The sequence below is a fragment of the Carassius auratus genome, chromosome 20 (assembly GCF_003368295.1).
Source record: "Carassius auratus strain Wakin chromosome 20, ASM336829v1, whole genome shotgun sequence".
In the NCBI taxonomy this organism is placed as follows: Eukaryota; Metazoa; Chordata; class Actinopteri; order Cypriniformes; family Cyprinidae; genus Carassius; species Carassius auratus.
The window spans coordinates 4,317,710-4,340,988 of record NC_039262.1 but is presented as its reverse complement, the minus strand read 5'-3'; the positions used below and the strand labels follow the sequence as shown (position 1 = coordinate 4,340,988).

Below are 23,279 nucleotides of genomic sequence, written 5' to 3'. Positions count from 1 at the left end.
GGAAATTTGCGGTCAGCAAATAGAGGGGATGCGATTCTGATCTGACCACAGAGGATTGGTCAGTATCAGTAAACATGCTGCAGGCCTGAGATACACTGAAGTTTACCTCACTATTGGGCTAAACAAAGCGAAAAAGACATGATATTCATTAGAAGGATGAAGTGATTGTTATGGAGCCAGACCACCATCTTTCTGTAAGGGCTTAAACCAGTTTTCTTTCGAGTCTGGTCACAAACTGCCTATCAAACCTTGTCAATATCAAACCTCACATGACATCACTAGACGTCTACACCAATGTGGTATGCATTATCTAAAGCTGTGTTCCTGTGGCACATGATTGCTTTCTGTTTAGCCTGGAGGTCCCTGGGTTCTCCTGTTCTCAATTATTATATTCCATATGGAATAATACAGCTTACTGCAAAATGCACAGAAATAAAACAGTTAGTATAGGAAACAGAACATTTCATACTGGGGTTTTCAAAGTTTTTGATGTCAAGGACCACCTAATATGATGAAGGACACTCTTTTAAAAAATATAAACACTATCTACATACTAAGAAAAATATGTTAAAAACAACCGTGTGATATTAGAGACAACAAAATGATGATTATAATTTTTTTATATGTTTCATAATATTTTTTTAACAGTTAAAAGTATTATTAAAAATATATGAAGTATCATTTTTTCACTAAATATTAAGGCCCATTCACACCATGGATGATATCTATAAAGTTAACGATAAAGATATAGTTCTGAAAATCGTTCTCAGTAATAAACGGTAGCAGGGTCTACACCACATCTATAACGATGAAGGCAAAGAGAAACTATATCATTGGAATCACTTTCAGAATGATTTTATTTGCTCCCTTGAGAATTTAAAGTGGCAGACGCGTGTGCACTTAGAATAAACACACAATATCGTTCGCTGGTGTGGATGCTTATATCTTTATAGTTATCGTTCTGGGCGTGAATGGGGCTTTATGTTGATTTTTCACTTATTGTCGAAAACAAATGCTCTTAACAGAACGAAGTAATCAGAATTAATCTCACAATAATTGTTTGTAAAACCAATTAAACTGTTATACTATAATATAATATGTAAAAATATGATTGTGAAAATATCTAAAAAATATTAACAAAAATTCACAAAGCTTTATGCAGATCTTTTTTCATCTTTAACATATTATGTAAACATATAATCTAAAAATATGTATTTTTCAGTTTTTGCTCCAAATTTATATAAAGATTTTTTTTTTTTTTTTTTTTTTTTTTTTTTGTTAAACGCTAGTGCTATCTATAAAAGAAAAAAATAAGTGATTAATCTCACAATTTCCGTACAGTCTTTAGGAAGCAGAATGAAATAGTAATACTCTAATTGTTAAACCTTTTCACTAATACTTTGTAAAATCAGTTTTTATAGTCCTTCTGTGGCCCTGTGAAGATTCCCAGACCTCAGTTTTGAAATACACAGTGCCATACTATATATCACCTGGATATTCCACATATGCAGCATTTTCACATACTCTGCACAACATACTGCCAAACAACAAGAAAGGTTTATTAGTGTGGCTTTCTGCACTCAATATTTTGCACAGGCCCTGCTGTTTAAAATCTGACGCACTGTTTTTCTATTTAAAGTTTTGTTGGAACATTTGATTTTGTACATTTTGATCTGATCACTGGCAGCTGTCCTCAAACATCCTCTTTAATGGCCACCTGTGGCCGTTCAGAGGGAAGCAGGATCTTTTAAACAGACAACTTCTCCATTTCAACTAAATCTGCCATACGTTTGGACAGATCTTTCAAAACAGAGCTGTCCTCCATTTTAGCCAAATCCACTGAGAATGTCTGAAGAATGATACGTCTCTGCTGGCCACGCTCACTTTCTCTAGGCTGCTCGAGAGCTTTCTACACGCTCGTGGTCATTTAGAGCTTGGTGTTAAAATATTTTCAGAAATGAACATTCTGTCATCACTGACTCACCCTCATGCTGTTATAATTCTCCAAATGACTTTCTTCTCTGAAAAAAAAACAAGGACATTTAAATAATGATGTTGTCCAGGGCTCAAAAAAAAAGACCTTGGAAGAACGAAAGTCACACAGGTTTGAGAAAATGATGACAGAATTTCATTTTTGGGTGAAATATTCCTTTATGAGTTACAATCTTACCGTTCCCATTTCTTGCATTACATACAGAGCCAGCTAAAAAAAAAAAAAACACGATTCTAATCCTGCTGAAGCTAGACAATCTAAATCATATTTGTTTATCTAGACCAAAAAGCCATCATGCATGTGAAGATGACATGCCAGAACCATGCAGCTCTTAAAAAACAATCTTCATTTCTGAAATTCAGACATTATTTTCTTCCAAGCAGGAAAGATCTGAAGCATGGACCATTCGTCAAGCTCAAAGATGAATGCTTATGCCACTCCATTTGCTTTCATTAGAAACTGTCATATGATGCAACAGGGGAGATTTGCATCCTCTGTGGTCTCTTGCAAAGAAACTCAATGGAAAAATAGTTTAAATCCTAAATAGCCATGCAGTAATGCCAGCTTTGGCCAACCTTGTAAATTAACACTTTACAATGAAAGAAAAGAAAATCTTTTGAATTTTGAAGTTTGAATTTGAACCAAACAAATAAATAAGTCTTGCATCACAGCAAACACAAATTCACTTTATTTTACCATTTGAGTTAAAAAACAAAGCCTTACAATGGTAAAACTAAATATTATAAAGACAGCTGATATAAACATACCTCAACTGATTTCTAAATTAATGCAATTTCTTGGCATACTAGCATAAACTCTTCTTTGCTACTAAACACCTAATCAATTCTTTATCTTGAGTTTTTTCGGACTCACAGTCCTGCTCTATATTTTCACATTACTCTTTGTCACTCTCACTTGCAAATATTGCAAAACAGTCCTGCTCAATCATACAGTATCCATCATGGTATGCAGAATCTTGTCATACCATCCAGTCTTACTTTTAAGTGACTGGTGATGTGTCACCTGAGGCTAAAGACTTAGAGAAAGCAGCAGGGATGTTCACACAGGCCAAAACCACAACAAACAAGCCAGCACACTTCTTATTCAAACCACAAGAATTTCCCCTGTGGTCAATTTTGACAGGCAACCTGAAGGACCAGCAAGATCCAGGCCAGACAGAGACACTGTCTAAAGATAAGGATGAACGAATAAATCAGCTCATAGCATTTCACCTGCTCTGCATTTGGCATCTGCTGGTGCTCTGATGTAATTGTTTATGGAGAAGTGATTCAATATTTTCCAGGTTGCCTGCCAGGGAAACACTTTTTTTTCCTGGCCGTACCAAATAGGCTTATAGATTCTCATGAAGGTGATTTGTCCTTTTGAGACACTTTTGCATCTTAATTAATCAACTACATCACAGTAAATGTGAAAAATGGCATGAAATGCAATCAAGTTCAAACTAGGTATAAATTAGCTTCAATGTGATGCTAACAATGTAAACAATGAACGAATTGAAAGAATTATAAAAATGATGTATGCAACTTTGATATTTTAAATATATTACAAATAATAATCATAGCAGTTCATTTTTAAATGAAAATAGTTCCTTTTTAAAAACAAGTGACTGAAGAAGCAGTGCAGTGATCTAACCAAGTTCAAACCATATGCAAATGAGCTCTGGGATGCAGAACACATTCAGTGACAGAATATAAAAAACGATGCACAAAACTTTGATGTTTAAACCATATTTGAAACAAGTGGTTGAAGTGGTGAACTGAAGAAACCACAACATGATGTTACAACACATCGAACTTGTCTTGTATTTCTACACCTGTTATTTTTAACTAATGCTTGAGCATTGTAAAAGTTTTGCAGCTTGCCACATCAAAGCTCAATTTTATAATAGACCGTTGTCTTCTTGAAAGAAACAGCTTCCTTGATCTATATCGGTGGACATCTGTGCATGTTTTGCTGCATTCAGACATAATGGACATTTGTTTTGATCCCACTTTGCTGGAGACCTCACACAGTTTGGCTCTGTGTACGTGGCTGACATAGGCACCATTTATGCTGGAGAAAGTGGGCACGCGCCTCCACCAATTTGCTAATCACCACCAATTTCCAATTTTGAAAAAAAGGCCATGTAACATTATTTGTGCATAACCCAACTAATATAAATCAGACAAGTCTTCACCATTTTCATCACAGCCAACTCATTGGTGCTAAAGGCCGTGATATAATCCAGTTATGAAAGAGCGTCAGAAATCATTGTACAAGGACCTTCTGCAGGACAAACCGTACTAGATTATCATCTGTAGACAACTGTGAAGTTTGATGTACTACATACAACACCACATAAACAGCATGTATAAAACAGCACAGTTTACCTTATGGAAGCTTCCATGGAAGATCCTCTTGACTTGATCATTTTTAAACGTGGCTCGTTGGATCTCTCCTGTTGGATCCTTATTATAAAACGACACAGTTTGGGCGGATGCTGAGAAAATAGTGAAACAAAGAGTTAAATATCCCAAAAACAACCACAGAAGAGAACAAACAAAATGATCTACAGTAAATAGAAAGATATGACAGGACAAGTTGTTGGACTAAAGGGGATGTGGTGGATTAGGCATTATCGGATTACTGGGACGGAGGGAAAGAAGCCTAGAGGAGAATTGTATTACTTTCTCAATGGAGATCTCAGATATGCTATATAAGTATCAACTTTGTCTCAGATGTTACCCCTTAAATTCTTTAGTAGAAATGAAAGGAGACACAATGTGTTGACAAGTCTAAAGAAATTAGTGTGGATAGTGTGCAAACTTTAACATGTGGATTTCTGTGAGGCAATCGCCATTGTTATGAAGTCTTCTGATTTAAACTTGCTAACCCAGATATAGTTATCTAACCGGCTGACACAAAGTTATTTAATGGCAAAAGATTTATGATGGCCTTGGAAGCATCCACTGGAACTGATTAGTTTATAAGTTTATAAACAAATCACTGACAATTTATTCCAACAGAATGTGTGCAATTTAAAAAAAAAAAAAAAAAGATTTCTTATTTGTTTTTCTGACATATAAAAATGTTGTTTTTTTGTGGCAAGGCCAGTTAAAATGTTGACAAAGCAAAAACAAATCTAAGTTATTCGTCAGAACAAGCCAGCACATCAAAATCCTAAACCTGAATAAAAATTTGGCTTCATGAGAATCTGATGAGAAGTGTGATTACTGAGACAACAGAAGACTAATATATTTATATATATATCTCACTTACGGTCGATGGTGACACCGGTCTCGGGTTTATGATTCTTGTTTGACACCTGCCAAATATCGAAGGCCTCGGTCGGTGAGTCCGGCAACAGCCGGAACATCAGAATGATGGTGTATGTGGAAGGAAGACCATCAGGGTGAATATATCTGTAAAAAAAAGTTGACAAAATAAGCCAGAGCAAAAAGGAGGATCTGTTTTTTCTGCAGACATCCATTTATTTGATCCAGTATTTTATCAGTACATTCATATGGTAAAATAATTAAAGTGTGTGGGAGAACCATGGCTTTGAATACTCTTGGATAGAGGGCTCTACCTGGGCAAGCAGCAGCATGCAACAGAAGCCAACACAGCTCAGTTTAACCCTACAGACCTTCAATGACTCTCTCTAATACCACACTACTTTCACAGTGATGTCTGTACACAAGCAATGCATCTTTAATGATGAACTGATTAAATATTACAATCATTATTGTAATTTAACAGAACATTTCCACAATAACAAATCACAGTATTACATACCATGTAACATAACTGCAGTGATTTGAAGAAATGGTTAGTTTTGTAACAATCTACTGTTCAAATGTTTGTGATCAGTAAGACTGCATTTATTTGATTAAAAATACAGTAAAAAACAGTAATGCTGTGAAATATTACTAACGTTTAAAATAACTGTTTGATATATATATAGCATTATAAATGTCTTTAAAGTCTCTTTTGACCAATCTGATGAATAAATGTATCATTATTTTTGTTTAATTATTAATGTTAAAGACCCCAAACCTTTGAACAGCAGCAAGCTGGAAAAATTACTATTTAAAAAATGGTCCATATGACTCATATATTATATTCCATGTCTTCCAAAACTATTCAACTGGTCACATCCTTTCAATTCTAAATATATCAGGTCAAGTAACATTGGATTTAATGTTAATGAAACAAAATCTGTTTGTTCTTGCATATCTCACAAGGAATCGCTTATAAAACAGTGCCTGGTTACTGATTACTTTCACTGTACGGAAAAAGCAGATCATCTCGTTTTGTGTTCCCCAGAAGTAATAGGCTCAAAGAAAGTGCACTCTTCCTTCAAAGTCTCGCTTGATGACTTGATGAGTACTAAATTGTACACAAAATCAGCATTCAGAGTCTAATCAAGAGAGGTTTGAACTCACGATGAGGGCTGGTTGAGGAAAGCGTTCTTGTGGAGCCTGTAGGCGGTGTAGCTGTTGAAGGAACCGGGTTCCATTGAGACACCCTTGGTACTAGCGTACATCTTCTCAGTCAGATTGAAAGCTTCCAGCATTCTGAATCCTGGGAAAATGTTTCAGTCATGTTAGTGTGACCACCATATGCATTACACTACCATTTGAAAATCTGGGGTCAGTAAGATTTTGCATTTAACAGTAAGGATGCAATCAATTGATCGAAAGTGACAGTAAAGACATTTATAATCTCATAACAGATTTCTATTTTGCTGTTCTATTGAACGTTCAATTCATCGAATAATCCGGGGAAAAAATGGATTTCACAGAAATATTAAGCAGTACAACTGTTTTCAGCATTAATAATGTTTCTTAAGCAGCAAATTAGCATATTAGAATGATTTCTGAAGATCAGGAATAAATTCCATCCTAAAATATATTAAAATACAGAACAGTTCCTTTAAATTGCAATAAAATTTCATTATATTTACTGTATTTTTGATCAAATACATGCTGCCTTGGTGAGCAGAAGAACAAATATGAAACATTAAAACTTTGAGCAATGCATAAGACACATGCCTACCTGGTGATGTGAAACCATTTACATAGATCAATGGACAGCCTGCGGAAGCAAAACAAAACACATTCAGTTAAAGGTTTGAACAGATCTGGTGTAAAAATATAAGTACCACAAACTATCAACTCACTGGATGTTGCAGTTTCACAGATGAACGTGACCAGGTTGTCCTGAATGCTGGAGAAGGCATCGAAATCGTCCACCACAAACACATGGCGCTCGCTCGGTTTGCTGGCAATGTTCTGCAGTTCGACGAAGTCCACATCAGCCACGCCAATCACAAACACACTGTAACCTGAAACAGCACATTCTACATTAGCACATTAGCACAATAAATGACCATTTTGAAAGCATTGGTTATGTTTTCTTCCATCGAAATAGACATAATTAGGTTGTTTGTCTTTAATGATTGTCAAAGCTCAGCATACTGGTGTAGTTCACACTGTCATTCATCAGTTTTTGAATTCTGAGCAGGTGTTTAAGTGGTCATAGGGTTATGAGCTCATGTTTATGCCATAACCTTCAGCAGTGAGTCATACCAGCTTGCTGTAGCTTGGCAGCATTCTTGTTCACTTCATCTTGAGAACGTCCATCTGTTACGGCCACCACAACCTTTGGTACGTTTCTCCTCATTCCATTGTCTAGAGTGAAGACCTTCTCGTACACGTGCTTCAGAGCCACACCTGGGATGTTAAAGGAGAGGAAACATTAACGATACTCTTGCCTCAGAAGTTTAACACACACACACACACACACACACACACACACACACACGGCTATATTCTAGTCACTGCTTATTCTTCATTGTAAGCTTGGCCAATATCTACTCAACATCAAGGAAAATGTAAAAAAATTAATATTATTAAAATAAAAGTTAAAAATATATAAATTATTTACATGTTTAATTATAATAAAAATAATTAAGTAAATGATATAAGCGAATTTAAATCATACAAATAAAGAATATAAAAAATAATATAAATAAAAAAAAACATACAATATAATAGTTATTTTATTATGCATAATTTTTTTTTAAAATGTATATTATTTGTTTTCGCAAGACAAAATTAAGCCTATTATAGGACAATTAAGATTTTTTCAGTAATGACTTAAGCATTACAAAACTATAAACATACATCATGGGCATGTTTGTTGTATTAAAATAAACTGATGCTGATTATAATAATAAAACTAATATAATAAAATATTTAAATAAATAATATAATTAATTAAATAAAGACTTATAAAATATTTAAATATTAAATAAAATATAACATAATTTTTCTTATGTTTGGGGTGAGATTCAACCAAGACATTTCTTCTAAGATTTCTTCTAAAATTCGCCCAATAACAAAAAAAGAAAAGAAAAGTGTATTAAGATGAAAAGGGCTGTGTCAGGTGTGTTTGAGTGATACCTGTCTTGGTGTTTCCTCCTTTGTAGCCGATGAGTTTCAGAGCAGAAAGTGTAGTGCCTTTATCGCTATATGTGTTGAGTTTGAACTCTGTCTTTGCATCGTCACTGTACTGCACGAATGAAACCTTTTGACACAAACATATTGCAATATAATTAAAAATGAACAATGATTCGGCAATGGAATATATCTGACCCAGAGATGCATGGATTAGTCAAACTAGATTTTGCATTTCTCAAAGTCGCAAACAAGTCGCAATACCTGCATTCCCGATGGGCCGATGACGTCAAAGGCTCCAACGACGCTGTAGATAAACTGGACCACTTTGCTAAAACTTTCATCTCCGATACTCCAAGAGCCATCGATGAGGAAAGTCACATCTGCCTTTGCTCCTTTGCACACTGAGAACACAAAAACAACTCTATGAACTGCAGCACTCAAAAACAGATCTAATTAAACTTTTACACAAGAGCGGAAAAGGGTAATGAAATCTCACTAACAAACACAATCACCGAAACAATCCATGTTGTAATTAGTCATAACTGGTCACACTTTCTTGAGAAGTTATGCAAGAATGAAGTACATATGAAATCCAGAAGGTCTAAAAAGGAACTTATTAATGATGTATTTTTCTAATCACACAATTGGCAGCTACATGGTCCTCTCAATGTCATCAAGCAATGTTCTCAGCTTTTCGAAAAATGTCTCTCCTAAGTTTATAATCCTAGGTGGATTAGTCCACGTCTTTCCGTACTTAAATCCAGCTGACTCTTCTGGAGTGGAAAGCGTTTGGCCACTTGTAGGCTTCTCGTGTGATGAATAAACAGGTTTTGAGAGTGGTCCAGCATGAATTTAGGAATCTTTTTTTTTATGAATTAAAGATAAAAAGAAAAATCCGTATTTTATTAGCAGAAGGATTTTCTCCAAGGCTTTAAAACTGATATTAATTTGATCCAAACTCATTCCAAAGAAGCAGATCTACAGCATGTATCCATAAAAGCTCTGGACATTTTATTCTACTGTTTCCAAAGCGCTCTTTGCAATCTAATTACAGACACGAGTTTTACATTCTCTGAAGAAAACGTGAGTGCTGCTTGCCAGTGCAAACCTTCTGCCACAAAAACAGAAAATCAACACGATAAATGAAATATGCGTTCCTTTAGCAGCGGCTGAAGGCACTTACCTGCCCAGCCGGGTGGAATAGTGGGTGGAGGAGGGGGAGTGGGTGGTTTTGTGGGCACAGGTGTGGGTTTAACACCTAGAGGAACCAAAAAAAGTCAGAAGACATCAATGTCAAAATTCAGCAGGCTGATGAATATCTGCTCATTTAAGGATGAAGTCTGAACTCACGGGTGCGTTCTCTGGTACTGACTCCTGGCCCCTCTAAATTGGGCGTCTGGACAAACACAGTGGCGTTATAGAGGGAGTCTGGACTCAAACCTTGGAAACAGTACTGACTTTGGCCTGCAGTGATGGTGATCTCCTGCTGACCTTTAGCCGCCGCTGCAAACAAATCAAACAATAGTACCACCATATAAAAACATACTACAGTATTTACACTGTATCAAAACATTACAGTATTACTACTACAGTATTTAGTATTCTAAGGTGTTTCAAAGAGAACCAATCAATTACTATCCAAAAACATGACATTTTCTCAGTAGCATTAGAAGTACTTTGTGTATATTTTGACTGGTTGTGCATCCATAATGAAAGACAGTAAATGAAAGCATGAGTTTGACTCACGGTCCAGAGGGTTCAGCTTGATTCTGTATGAAGTGGCAGCACGGTGAGGTGTCCATCTGATGCAGAACCTGTCATAGCCAACATCATATGTCTCCAGGTTGGTCACATTGAGGTACACTGAAAGGTCAAGACAGAAATGTTGCTGTGTAGCATTAAACCAACAATGCACAAATATATCTGAACATCTGAAAGCATACAAGTTGTTCCTTGTCCCGTGAGAGGTTTGCTGAGCCCGCCATCGTATTGGGCGTACACCTGAACATCATACGTTGTGCCGGGAAACAGGTTATGTAGGGTAAAGCTGGTGACATCACCAACAAACACCTCCAAAGACTCATCTTTATCTGAAGGAAGAATGAACTTTATCTTAGAAAAATTAAGTGCATTGATGAATCCTCAACAGAAAGAAAACGGGATCAATTATGATTTAGATTTTAAACAGTATGCAGTGATCTCACACTCCTGCAGTATTTGGTACCTGTTGGTTGATAAACTAGTTTGTAGCCCATGACCGGAGTTGGAGCCGGATCCCAGGACACACGGAAGCGTGTGTACCACTCGTCTGAGACACGCAGGTTCTGAGGTGCCAACAGGCCGACTAAGATCCAAAGTAAGTAAGACTTGCGGTTAAAAACCTTATTACAAGAATTACACAGATGTACAGTAATGTTTTAGTTGTGATGAGCTGCTGTTGGTAGCTGAAGGAGGTTCTGGATTCTAGCCCATGCTAACTTGCAGATTTAATGCAAGCTTATGCCAATGCAAACACATTTTTCCAAACACTCCGCCATGCCCTACCAGCAATTAATTACTCATATCCTCCTTTAACCCTTAAAATGTCTTAGGTTTAAGAGTTGCAGTTTTGGGGAAGCTACTTGTACGAGAAGATGAGATTAATAAAAATATGAATGTTGTTGTAGTAAAAATAAATAAATAAATAAAACACACACACAAAAACAAAAAATCTTAAAATAACTCTAAAATGAACAAAATGAAAATAAAAAAAACCTGACAAAAGCACATAACAAAATCACCAAAAAAAGCCACTAAAATTAAATTGAAAAGTGAAAATATAAAACAAACGACAAATCAAAATATAAATAACAGCAATAATAGCAAATAAATAATACTAAAATAATGTATATTATACTAATAATAGAGATAATTATCTTTTAAAGTAGCACAATTTTTATAAAAACAACTGAAAGAGTCACGCTATTTAAAAATGCATTAAACAAGTAATGTTGCAACTTTTAGGTAGTTACTCCAAAACATACTTGCTGCATTCCAAATGACAAACTATACACTATATACTCAACCATGTAGTGTATGAATTGTATAAGGTTATCATGTCATTCATAATAGGAGTCTGATAGCAACTGGTGGGTTTTTAAAGTGCTTTTTTACATTTTCATTGTGAACACAACTCAAATAATTAATACTACAAAAGTTCATGGAATAGTGCATAAGTACGTGATTTTGGATGCGATTGTTATACCAATCACAGGAAATGCATACAAAGGTGAGAAATCAAAGCAGTGCATGTTTTGCGAGAACAGCTTGTGTGACTTACGTGTTCTTCCATTTCCGTTTAGGGATCCTCCAGGTCCCTCAGGATAAACTGCCGTAACCGTGATGTTGTATGGGGTGTCAGGAAGCAGATTTTGAAGAATAGCGTTATTTCTGTTGCCGGGAACAACAGTCTGCAGAGAAAACCATCAGATGTTTTGCTGAATAGTCATAGCCAATAAATTGAGACTTTTGTTTCTTCAGAATAATGTGCACTGATGAATCATTTTTATGTTCACTTCATGTTGTAGACATAAATGTAGTACAGATAGAAAGAATCCTTAAATTAAAGGTAGTGAAGGAGTAAATAACTAAATATCTACTTTCACTCACAAATTCTGTAATGGGATCTCCCGTCAACGGCGCATACGCGATCTTATATTGTTGTACGGGACCCTCAGCATGATCCCAGCCGATGCTAATCGTGTTTGTGGTGGTTTCGAAGACCCTCATGTTCCTGGGTCCACCTCGTGGTACTGCAGAAAATAAATATATGCATGGATAAATTCACAATAAGTTCATGCACATAATAAAAAAAGTGAATTTTCATTTCATTTCTAGATGTAACTCACATGTTTTTCCTTTTCCGTCAATTCCTGGGCCTTCTCCATCAGCATATACCGCCATCACATTCACAGAGTACGGCGTATCTGGGACGAGCTGGTCCAGGAAAGCACTGTTGATGTTACCAGGAACCAGAACCTGTGGAGAAGACCATCCTTCAGATAACACAAAGACAAGTATATTCCCAAACATCCACTGTATGACAATCCAGCACAGACGTTACGAGTCTGGCAAAGCGAATATACATAATGATGTCACCGTTAAGCCCCTGTTTAGATTAGCAGAGCTAGATAACATTTCCAAACAGATATGTAATGCAAACAGATGTGCTCATGGGGTTAAATGCAACATAAATACTATTGGATCAATGTAATTGCCCCTGGGGAGCGGCAGGAGCCAAAGAGAGACTGGATTCGGGGGTGACGGGGAAACCCCATCAGCTACCTGTCAACACGCTGCAGGATTATCACCCCATCTGCTCATTTGTTTCTCATTTGTAGGCATCACATCACTGATAGCAGCTGCATACTTTCCATACACCAACGCTTATGACAGAATCAGTTCTGGCACAAAGTGATGGATTTGACAAACATGGGTCAGCATGCAGGATATGAACATTTCTCTCTTGTGTCCCAACTTGTTTTGTTTAGTTATGAAGGGAGACTTGTGAGTCTGAGAGTCTCTATACAGTACCTAAAAAGCTTCTCTCTATGGCAAGAACTAGTAAACATCCTGAGTAGTGACTTTAATTAACGCTTCGGAACCTAAAATACCAAAAACAAAAAATAGTTTCAGTTGTTAAATAACGAACTACTATGTATATTATGTAGTGGTGGATCTTAAAAAAAAAGCTATATTGCCAAGCAAGACGAGGCAATAAACAGACACATTATCCTCAAATATTCCCCTCTCTCTCTTTCTCTGAAGTAGTATTGGAACTTCTAATTAATTTCAGTGAGTCGATTCAGATGGTTTGTTGTAGCAATGAACTAATTCAAATAAATATATTCAGAGATTCATATGAGTCATCCCCCAGTAGGGTTCACAAAAGCCATTTTACTTGCTATAGTTTAATAAATATTTAGTTAAATACGGCAGTTTATCATTTTGTTTTCAATTCATTGTCTTTGTTTTGGGTTTATTAGCTACATTTTGTGTAAATTTACATGTTTGAGTTAATTGAGGTCCTTGTTGGATTTTATTATATAGTCTAATAACTATCTGAAATGACATGCTCCCTTTTACAATTTTAATTTCATTAGCTACTGTTTTTTGTTCTTTGTGTAAAATTTGCTGAAAACCCTTCAACCAATATTTCATATGGTGTTCCTGTACCTCAATAGGCAGAGAATGATGCTAAATCACTGATTTTCAGGAAACACACATACATTTAATGTATATTAAATGTATTACTTATGCATAAAAGTGTTGCCAAAAAAATAAATAAATGTAAATATGCAGAATTGTGCATCACTCACAGACTGAAGAGGTCTGATCCCACTTAGTGGGGCGTAGGCAACCCTGTACTGCTGCACCTGGCCCGAGGCATGTTCCCAGCGCACATTCAGACTGTTGGGAGATGGGTTGTAGACCTGGATATTCCGGGGTGGGACTCTTGGAACTGTGAAAGCCACAAAACAGTAGAGCGAGAACAAGGAATTTACAGAACAGTGGAGGAAGTTGCGGCTCACAGAAGCGTTTTAACAGGAGGAAGCTCAGTAAATTCAGGAATGAATGCTGAGCGAAGCATTCGACAGCAGCGCAGACGGGTTTTATGGTGAGAAAGTGCCAAAAAGGAAAGGCAGGTGGTGGGGGGCATTTAGGGTTGATGCTAAAACTGCTTAGTACGCTTTTTAAACCGAAGCAGATGTGACTATTCCTACAGAAATCTGTTTAAAACTCTCCAACATGAGTTCAAAGGATCCAGTTTCTTTTAGTGCAACTCACTAGCATAATAAAAAACCCTAACCCTAACCCTAAAACATAAAAACCCATTTAGATTAGTATCTATACAAACATGCATAAATTGTGTTGATTCTCCACACTAAGCTATGTTTACACACCTACAGTACTGTACGCATAAACACATTAATCGATCCGATTGAGCTCGATCCAAAAGTAATTTCGATCGGGTTGAAGGGGTGGTTTATTCCTCTTCTAATACGCTTGAGCATGCATGTAAACACTTGATCGGATTGAACCACGAAACTTAAAGAACTGCGCATGTGCAATGATGCAGAAATAACGTAATGACGTATGGTGCACGGAACGAGCGGCTCTTTCTTTTGAATAAAGTGTTGTATAAATGCATGTCCTGTCGTTATAAAACTGTCTTTTCACTCCGCAACTGTGAAGTGGAGCAGGACAACCTTGTTTTGGATACTTTGGATACTTTTGGATACCGTTTTGGGCGCAGACAGGGGCTTTTTTTTGTGGGATAAATATGAGTATCACAGCACAGCGGTTTATATGTATATTTATCCATAAATGGTTAAATATTAATTCTGCTGGTAAAAACAAATAAAGAACAACCAGATCAACCTTATTTAGCGTTCATGTAAACACTAGAATCAGTCTGAATGAACTCAATCCAATTGAACCAAAAAGTGCACATGTAAATGTAACCACTGAGTTGTGAAGCATATAAAAGCCAGTTGCTAGACTGCTAGACTCGAGTAGCTGCTTAGGGTGTTCAAACTATTTTCACTGTTGCTATGTAGGGGAGTTTTGGGAAATAAAGAAAGACTTGGGTCCCTCCCTTTTACTCTCTGTCTGACAAAATTCCAGAAAAAAATCTGAAAACTAAGAAAAGCCATAGCATAGCTCTACTCAACAAGCTGCTTGATTTGATCACTTGGCACCTCACAATTTTTGTGTGATAGTAATATTGTTGTGTAACTGCCAAGAACAACTTACGTGTCTTTCCTTTCTCAGACTGTCGGAGACCCTCTCCCTCTGGATAAACAGGAACTACAGTCACTGTATAGACCGTGTTTGACAGAAGGTTCCTCAGGACTGTGTTGGTGGTGCCTCCAGAAACTTGCTCCTGTTGATGTTTGAAATTTAAACAAAGTTATTGAAGATCAGCTGCATGTTCTGAAAGACAGTTGAGCCTCTTCCATAGATCAGTTCTTACCATGTCTTCAGCACCACCAGTTGCTGGGATGTAGAAGATTCGATACTGCCGGACGTTACCTTCGGCGGGCTCCCAGCGCACCTTCAATGAGCTTGTTGTTGGATCTGTGACCTGCAAGTTCTTTACTCCACCCAAAGGCTCTTAGAATTGCAAGAATAGAAAATAAGCATGCTACATGCTAAAGGAGTAATATCCAAATTGACATTGCAGGTACGCACTTGTTTTTCCATTCTCGGACTGTTCCTTTCCTTCGTCATCGGGATATACTGGTACTACACTGACCCTGTACTCTGTGTCTGGTCGTAGGTTTCTCAGAATTGTATTGGTGTACATTCCCGATACTTGGGCCTGAAGAGTACATCAGTGTAGCCACACAGTTAATAACAAGCAAACCAAATGAACAAACTCTACAAAAATTGTAATTTAGTTAATTACCGTGCTTGAAGCACCCCCGGTGACAGGCACGTAGATGACATTGTACTGACGAACATCTCCATCTGCTGGGTCCCATCGCACTCTCAAAGAGTTCACAGTTGGGTCGGTGACCTGGAGGTTCTTCACACTTCCCAAAGGTTCTGTGTTAATTAATGAGTTAATAAATGTTGAACTCAGATAATAAACAGGGATCCATCAGAGGCAGATGAGTTCTCCATTCCATATTTGTAAGTTACAAACATCTTGACTCACTTGTCTTTCCATTTTCTGACTGACGTTTTCCTTCCACTTCATTTTCATACATAGGCAACAATGTGACCTTGTACAGCGTGTTAGCATTGAGATTTCGTAGGACGGTGCTTGTCGTGCCACCAGAAACTAGTTCCTGATCACAAAAACAAGAGATTTGGTCACAATGTGGAACGTCCTTCAAATAAACCACCAGAGGTTACCTCATCAAATCTTACCATCTTCTCACTGTCTCCAGGCTGTGGGACATAGAAAACCTTGTAATTGCGAGGGTTTCCGTCAGCATGCTCCCATCGCACATTTAGGGTGTTGCTGGTGGGATCAGTAACCTGCAGGTTGCGAACTCCACCCAATGGCCCTGAAAAGCAAGGATACAGGAACTTTAATACCGGAGTCATTCTAAACAATAGCCAGACATTTTCATTTGTGGTCAAGTTTATTCAAAGGACTATGGTATGTCTTCACAATGAACTCACTTGTTCTTCCATTCTCAGATAGAGGTAGGCCTTCCATCTCATGATATACTGGCACCAAAGTCACAGTGTAGGATGTGTCGGGCTCCAAGTTCTTCAGAACAGTGGAAGTCGTGGTTCCAGAGACTTGATCCTGCAAGACAGCAGTGTTTCAATAAAATATACAACCTGTTTGCAACATCCACATTGATTGTAGAGCTCAGAAATGTTTTACAGTTGTAATTTGTGTAACAAGCACATTTTGTGAAATTTACACATGGAAGAACAAATAATTTATATAATAAGGTCAAAACATCCATTTTCAAGTTTCAAAAAAAGTGTACAAGTGGCAACTGAAACTACAGTCTCGTTTGCTATTTCTGGAACATCCATGGAAATCATTCTTACCACTTCTTGATCTTGGCTTCCGGCAGCAATGTAAATGACAATGTATTCCCGCACACTGCCTTCTGCCGGCTCCCAGCGTACGATTAAGGTGCTGACAGTTGGATCAGTTACCTGTAGGTTCCTTACGCTGCCCAAAGGTTCTAAGGAGACAACAACAAAGTTGACTCAAGATTGACAAATTGTGTCCAAACCTCCTGATGTCATTTTGGAGTCACTTACTAGTCTTTCCCTTCTGAGAGAGCTGAGGTCCATCTCCTTCAGCGTACACTGGCAAAACAGTCACTGTGTACATGGTGTCTGGCAGAAGTTTACTCAGCACTAATGTTGTGGTACTCTCAGACACTTGTTCCTGAAAGAATATCCAAAATGGAGCTCAGTACACTATATCTTCTTCAAACCCATTCCAACTAAGGAACCTTAGTTTGTTTTAACAAAGACTGGTTGCACAAGGTCTATCCATTTAAAGAGATAAAGAAAACTAAACTTGTAAACTAAAAGAAAACTGAACTCTCTCTTTGTAGCTTGCCCAACAGATTGTTTTCACAGTTTACTCCATGTAAACACTGGCGCTCCCAGCTATAAACTTTCCCGTAGGTTTTTCAGCATAGTGAGAATTCAACAAGAGTTTCATTACATCACTCTCTCATCTCTGGTCCACAAAGGAAGATGTGTCTATTTATGTCTGTCTACAAGCTATGCCAGTAGATTTTAGAGAGATTTCCACTTGTGACATCAAAACTGTATAAAGAAACTTTGAAATATTCAGATATTCCTACCATGAGCTCAGTTCCTCCGTTGGTGGGCACATATAACACTTTGTATCCCTGCACGTTCCCATCGGCGGCATCCCATGTGGCAGTGAGTGTTGTGAAGGTGGGATCAATGAGACGGAGGTTTCGAACACCCCCAAGAGGCACTAGAGTGAGATAGACAATAGTTTTATAACAGAGGTAGTGTGTCTGTGCATAGATACCTAAATAAGCTACAAGGTTGATACACACATGTCCTTCCATTATCAGACTGGCGCCTGCCCTCTGTGGCGGGATACACTGGAACCACGGACACTGTGTATGGAGTATCAGGCTGGAGGTTTCTTAAAACAATAAACGTTTGGGCGCCAGGTATTTGTTCCTATTTACAACAATGGAAGAAATAACTTCAGTGATGCCTTGAGTAATGTCTTTATATAATTTTAAGACACATTCCAACTCCTGTACTACCAGTTCTAAAGCTTTCTCTAAGTATTTTAAGTTATGTGTATCTGTTTTTTATGTGTTACTATTTTGTTTCTATATGTCTTTGCTATATCATGAAATGCAACTGCAATCATTTTGTTGTTTCTGGACTTGGCAAATGTCTACTGACCATCTCAATTGATTACCTGAGCTGTCTGTCTGTGACTATGTGAAATGACTGTTTAATGTGTTGCTGCTTATTTAAAGCGTTCTTGAGCCTGAGAAAGGTGCTATATAAATTAAACATAATATTTTTTGAAATGAGGTATTATTTTTTATGACAATTAAGCACAAAAAAGTAAATTTTCTAAGTACTGTTTAAAATGTCTTATTTTTTCTTATGGAATAATAGTGGTGAGAAATAAAGCCCCACCATGGCCTCAGTTCCTCCAGCTGCTGGGACGAAAAATATTTTGTACTGGCGCACGGCCCCGTCCGCGGGGTCCCATTTGACATTCAGAGAGGTCATAGTAGGGTCAGTGACCCTCAGATTCTTCACACCACCCAGAGCCCCTGTAAAGAAGATTTCCATTTTACTGTTTTGGCATAAGTGCATGAAGCATAATCCAGATTGTACTTCCAAGCTGGAGTTTGGACAGAGTGGTGGAATATGCATATTCACTCCTAAAAATAAACATTCTGGGCTTAACAAATAACCTCTTATTAGAACCTTTGTAGGCTGTAAATTTGCATGGAAGCTCATAATAATCTCTACGGAAAAGGGAATCAGACAGAAATGTCAGGAGTCATTTAGTCACCTATTTTTCATTCTTAATCAGTGAAAGCAAGATATTGAGAGTAAAATACAGTGGTTTCTGAGAGAAACTCACTTGTTTTTCCATTCTCAGAGATTCTCTGGCCATCCCCCTCAGCGTAAACAGCAATTAATGTCACTGTGTAAAGTGTGTCGGACTGAAGGCCTCTCAGAACTGTGCTGGTGGTGGTTCCTGATACCTGCTCCTGTTTACAAGATAGAATATATAGTATAAGGCCTGTTTAAGTTAAAGAAACATTGCAAATCACTTCCATTTGAGGTCTGCAAATCAATATTTATGGTTGATCTGAACATCGAATTGTAGTTAACTCTTTAGTTGATCTTGACATCCTACCAGTCCTACCATGCTTTCGGCACCTCCAGCCGCAGGTACATAGATGACCTTATACTCCTTCACTTTTCCTTCTGCCGGCTCCCAACGAACATTCAATGTGGTCATAGTGGGGTTCAAAACCTGCAGGTTTCTCACTCCTCCTAAGGCTTCTACAGGAACACCACACACAGTGTTACATAATGCGGTCTCATTTTCATTGCATAACATCTTGAATAATCTGACAAAACTCCAGATGTGAGCGAAAACCAAGATGTTTTATGGAATGCATCCTCCCTAAATGAATTTATCATTGTTTTCGCTTCCCAAATGGAGCCATAAAATACTTCAGGTCTTGGAGCCACTTACTTGTTTTTCCTTGGCCTGAAATATCTTTACTTTCTCCGGTGCGATAGACGGCCGCCACAGTTATGGAATAAGGGGTGTCAGGGGTCAGCTTCTGAAGAATGACGCTGTTTTTCTTTCCACCAACTTGAACCTGATTGGAAAAGATGTCAATAGTTAGACTTATTTTGGTGTTCATTGGTTTCCATCAAACGATAACGACACCGTTTCAAAAATAAGTGTGTTAAATTTGGTGTAACAGCAAAAAAACCATTTTGCTTTCACAATCAAGACTTTCCCAGTGAAAAAAGTGCACTAAATGCACACTACATAAATTAATATGAAAATAAACATGAACCAATATTTTGCATGGACACGGCAATTTTAAAGACCATTTTTTGTGTGACCAACCAGCATCATCCTGCATTAATAAACAAAATGGTAAAAATACCATTGTTCATTTCTTATATAGTTGGACAATTCCCAAACAAACAGTAAATGTTTGCTGGGCTGTTCATCTCCAGTGCATAGACATGAAAAATACAGTATAACAGTAATGGTTTTGTATTCTTGAGGCCTACATAACAGACATGTTGTGATGGTTTGCATCAGATGTGCCTGCTGGTAATGGCTTCCTGTCACAATGTTCTCATTTGTTTGCTGTAATGATTAACACACGGGTCTAGAACTTTCTTAAAACATATTCTGCCACTAATCATCATAATTGAAAGATTATCCATGTCCTGCTTCAGAACATCTCATTGGAGGGGGAATGGAGACAGCTGAACTTACAGACAGCTGTTTTCCACCCGCAAGGAGTTGGTAGGTGATTTTGTAGTTCTGGACGGGGCCTGGCGCATGATCCCATTTCACGGTTAGAGTTGTAGTGGTGGCGTTGAAAACCTGGAGGTTTTGTGGTGGTCCAGTGGGTACTGGGAGCATACAGAAAGGTTGATCAGCAAAATCTGGCTTCGAAACTGTAGCTAAAACTATTAGGGATGGGAATCAAGAGGAATTTGAAGATTCTGGTTCTGATTTCACTTACTGAATCCAGTTCCTTAATGGTTCTTTTAGGTTTTTGAAGAAATTACGAGTTGTATATTTAACAAAAACTACTATTTGGGCAAGATGTTCCAATGTTTCCTTTATTTTTAAAGCACAATTTATACAACTAAACTCCAATTGTTAATCCAAATGTTAATTCAAAAAGTCAGTAATTAACTCAGGAATGAATCTTTTAAATCGATTTAAACTCATAACCTATGAATTTTAGGTCGATTTGTGAGTCTTTTTGACTGATTCATTAAAAAGAACTGATTAATTAGTGAATGGAAAACAAAGATCATGAAAATCCTTCAATTATAGATTTTTTAAATTATTTTATTTATTTTGAATTGGTTATTGATTCCCATCCCTAGACATTATGCTGGTTACATGAGCATCATGGTTAAATCGTGAAATGAGGATGGAGGAGCATGGGTTTTTGCACCTAAAACAATGCAGTCGGGCATGTTATGCATGCGCATTTATGACTGACAACAGATGACAATGATGACAAAATGATAGCGATGAAATGGCGATTATGAATGATGATAGACAAATGATAGTGGAGGAGTTTCTGGTGAAATACAAAAATGCACATGCATTTCGTCATCTTCATTCATTCCTCCTTCTCATAAGCATTTACATTAACAATGACATTTTCTCTCATTGGATACAACATACCGGGCCTAATGAACTTTGACACTAGAAAAAGATAAACAACACGTTATTTTATTGTATCGTTAACAGCAATAACATTTTAACTAAAGAAAAACTGAAATATAAATACTTTATGTGTACATTTTAAAAGTAATATTATTTTCTGCATCACAGCAATAATATGTAATTGTCTCCATCATACTAGGATCAGTAGAACATTTTTGGCATCTTTAATCTATGAATGTCAATGTAATATATTCTTGCTGAATAAAATGTATTACAAGACCTTACTGACCCTTACCTTCTAAACAGTAGTATATATATATGTGACCTTTTTTGCATATGAGAGTGTTAACATATTCAGTGATTGTCAAGAAAAAGGCAGATTTGTTGAGACAAAAGAAGCAGTTTTGAATTCCTTTATGCATAAACTGCTATTTATTCAGTTTTGTAAACTGATTCTGTTCCAGGACTCAAGAGTTATTGTTCTACATGTGTGGTTGTGTTAGTCTCACATGTGCGTTGGCTCCCCATCAAATCCTCACTCTCCGACTCATCAGGGTAGATGGCTGTGACAGTGACGTCATACATTGTGTCTGGGTCTAAATTTTGCATAATGTGGCTTGTCTCTTCGCGATTTAGGATTTCCTACAAAAGATCAAATCCGGTGAGTCTCACGTGTTATTTTAGAGAGTTCATCAAATTTGTACTGAAAATATAATTCGATGTTAATTTAAAATCAGTTGCATACCCTTAAAAAAAGCTTCTTTATCAGAATAAGTGGTTCCACGAAGAACCTTTCCACTCATCCAAAGGTTATATTTAGTGGAACAAAATGGTTCTCTAAAAAATTATTTTGGGAATACCAAAAATGGTTCTTTGCAATCGTTGCAAAACCTCCTTTTGGAAGCTTTATTGTTAAGAGTTAGTGTGAATGGGCGTTGCAACTCCAAAGTCTTTAATTCATTTGGATTAAAGCGTCTTTCAAATGAATGAATTTGAATGAATAAACGTACATATTTGAAGCTGTTTGCACCCTGCTTGGTCCAACCAATGCGGTACAGTTCGACGTCTGGTGCTCCATGCTCCCATGTGGCCCTGAATGAAGTCTGGCCCACCTCAGAAAACCTCAAGTTCTTGGGAGCAGGAACCACATCTAAATGATAAAAGAGAAAGTATGTAAAATATAGAAACTAGTCTGAACATGGAAACTGTGAACCATGTGAACTGGCAAGTTGGAGCAAGTGAACATGTTCCTGTGTTGAAGGAAGTGGTTTGTTTGTCAGCAGACTTGCAGATCAGCTGGGACAGATGAAAGATTTTACCCTTGGGACTGATAAAGTAAAGCCATGAACACATAAACGTGGCTTGGGTAAGGGTGGCGTCACACATGGCACTCATTATCCAGACAGGGAGCTTGAAAGACCTGCTGAAATTGCAGGTCTTGTAGCCAGTAAGTTACATAGTTCAACACCAACGTAGCAAACAAAACCCAGCAGCCTTGAAGTAATTGCTGCTGCCAAACCAGCATCATCTGTCAATTGGTGTCATCTTGGAGAATCAGTGAGGAGTATAAGCTCACCAGTAGATGCGTTGTCAAGCATAGGATTTGCTGGACCCTCGTCATAGACGGGAGTTACGGCAACATCATACTCCGTCTGAGAGCGGAGGCTGGTGAGAACCAGAGTGGTGATGTCACCGTTGACCTCAACCTGTCAAACACCAAAGTCAACATTAACATTAACACATATCAAGGGAAAAGGACTAACAGATGCTTCTGACAGGCTGACTCGCCTTTTCTCCATTCGTTACACAAGGACAGAAATCTGTGTTGGTTCAACGGAGTGAAACCTGCTTTTTTTTTTTTTTTACAACAAGGGCACCACCAAACTAGATC

General features: G+C 37.4%; 1 protein-coding gene across 6 annotated transcripts in view; it reads right to left on the bottom strand.

Moving 5' to 3' along the window:
• The window catches only part of col12a1b (collagen, type XII, alpha 1b), a 68,322-nt gene that overhangs the window by 16,527 nt on the left and 28,516 nt on the right, over window positions 1–23,279 (bottom strand). For 3 of the 6 annotated variants that reach the window (XM_026290534.1, XM_026290537.1, XM_026290540.1), the window contains 37 exons: window positions 22,965–23,094; window positions 22,399–22,538; window positions 21,898–22,030; window positions 21,407–21,427; window positions 20,474–20,613; window positions 19,706–19,835; window positions 19,361–19,509; window positions 19,082–19,211; window positions 18,625–18,764; window positions 18,018–18,147; window positions 17,793–17,932; window positions 17,236–17,365; window positions 17,017–17,156; window positions 16,633–16,762; window positions 16,375–16,514; window positions 16,160–16,292; window positions 15,908–16,047; window positions 15,691–15,820; window positions 15,473–15,612; window positions 15,253–15,382; window positions 13,815–13,957; window positions 12,345–12,474; window positions 12,106–12,248; window positions 11,777–11,906; window positions 10,682–10,801; window positions 10,401–10,547; window positions 10,204–10,320; window positions 9,808–9,960; window positions 9,641–9,715; window positions 8,719–8,858; window positions 8,461–8,584; window positions 7,585–7,728; window positions 7,176–7,340; window positions 7,052–7,090; window positions 6,439–6,577; window positions 5,273–5,415; window positions 4,384–4,493 (listed from right to left, as the gene is read on the bottom strand). In XM_026290534.1, the coding sequence (XP_026146319.1) occupies window positions 4,384–4,493; window positions 5,273–5,415; window positions 6,439–6,577; window positions 7,052–7,090; window positions 7,176–7,340; window positions 7,585–7,728; window positions 8,461–8,584; window positions 8,719–8,858; window positions 9,641–9,715; window positions 9,808–9,960; window positions 10,204–10,320; window positions 10,401–10,547; window positions 10,682–10,801; window positions 11,777–11,906; window positions 12,106–12,248; window positions 12,345–12,474; window positions 13,815–13,957; window positions 15,253–15,382; window positions 15,473–15,612; window positions 15,691–15,820; window positions 15,908–16,047; window positions 16,160–16,292; window positions 16,375–16,514; window positions 16,633–16,762; window positions 17,017–17,156; window positions 17,236–17,365; window positions 17,793–17,932; window positions 18,018–18,147; window positions 18,625–18,764; window positions 19,082–19,211; window positions 19,361–19,509; window positions 19,706–19,835; window positions 20,474–20,613; window positions 21,407–21,427; window positions 21,898–22,030; window positions 22,399–22,538; window positions 22,965–23,094 (4,758 nt within the window). The remainder of the gene's footprint in view (window positions 1–4,383; window positions 4,494–5,272; window positions 5,416–6,438; window positions 6,578–7,051; window positions 7,091–7,175; window positions 7,341–7,584; window positions 7,729–8,460; window positions 8,585–8,718; window positions 8,859–9,640; window positions 9,716–9,807; window positions 9,961–10,203; window positions 10,321–10,400; window positions 10,548–10,681; window positions 10,802–11,776; window positions 11,907–12,105; window positions 12,249–12,344; window positions 12,475–13,814; window positions 13,958–15,252; window positions 15,383–15,472; window positions 15,613–15,690; window positions 15,821–15,907; window positions 16,048–16,159; window positions 16,293–16,374; window positions 16,515–16,632; window positions 16,763–17,016; window positions 17,157–17,235; window positions 17,366–17,792; window positions 17,933–18,017; window positions 18,148–18,624; window positions 18,765–19,081; window positions 19,212–19,360; window positions 19,510–19,705; window positions 19,836–20,473; window positions 20,614–21,406; window positions 21,428–21,897; window positions 22,031–22,398; window positions 22,539–22,964; window positions 23,095–23,279) is intronic. The other 3 variants (XM_026290535.1, XM_026290536.1, XM_026290538.1) reach the window with 3 other exon arrangements.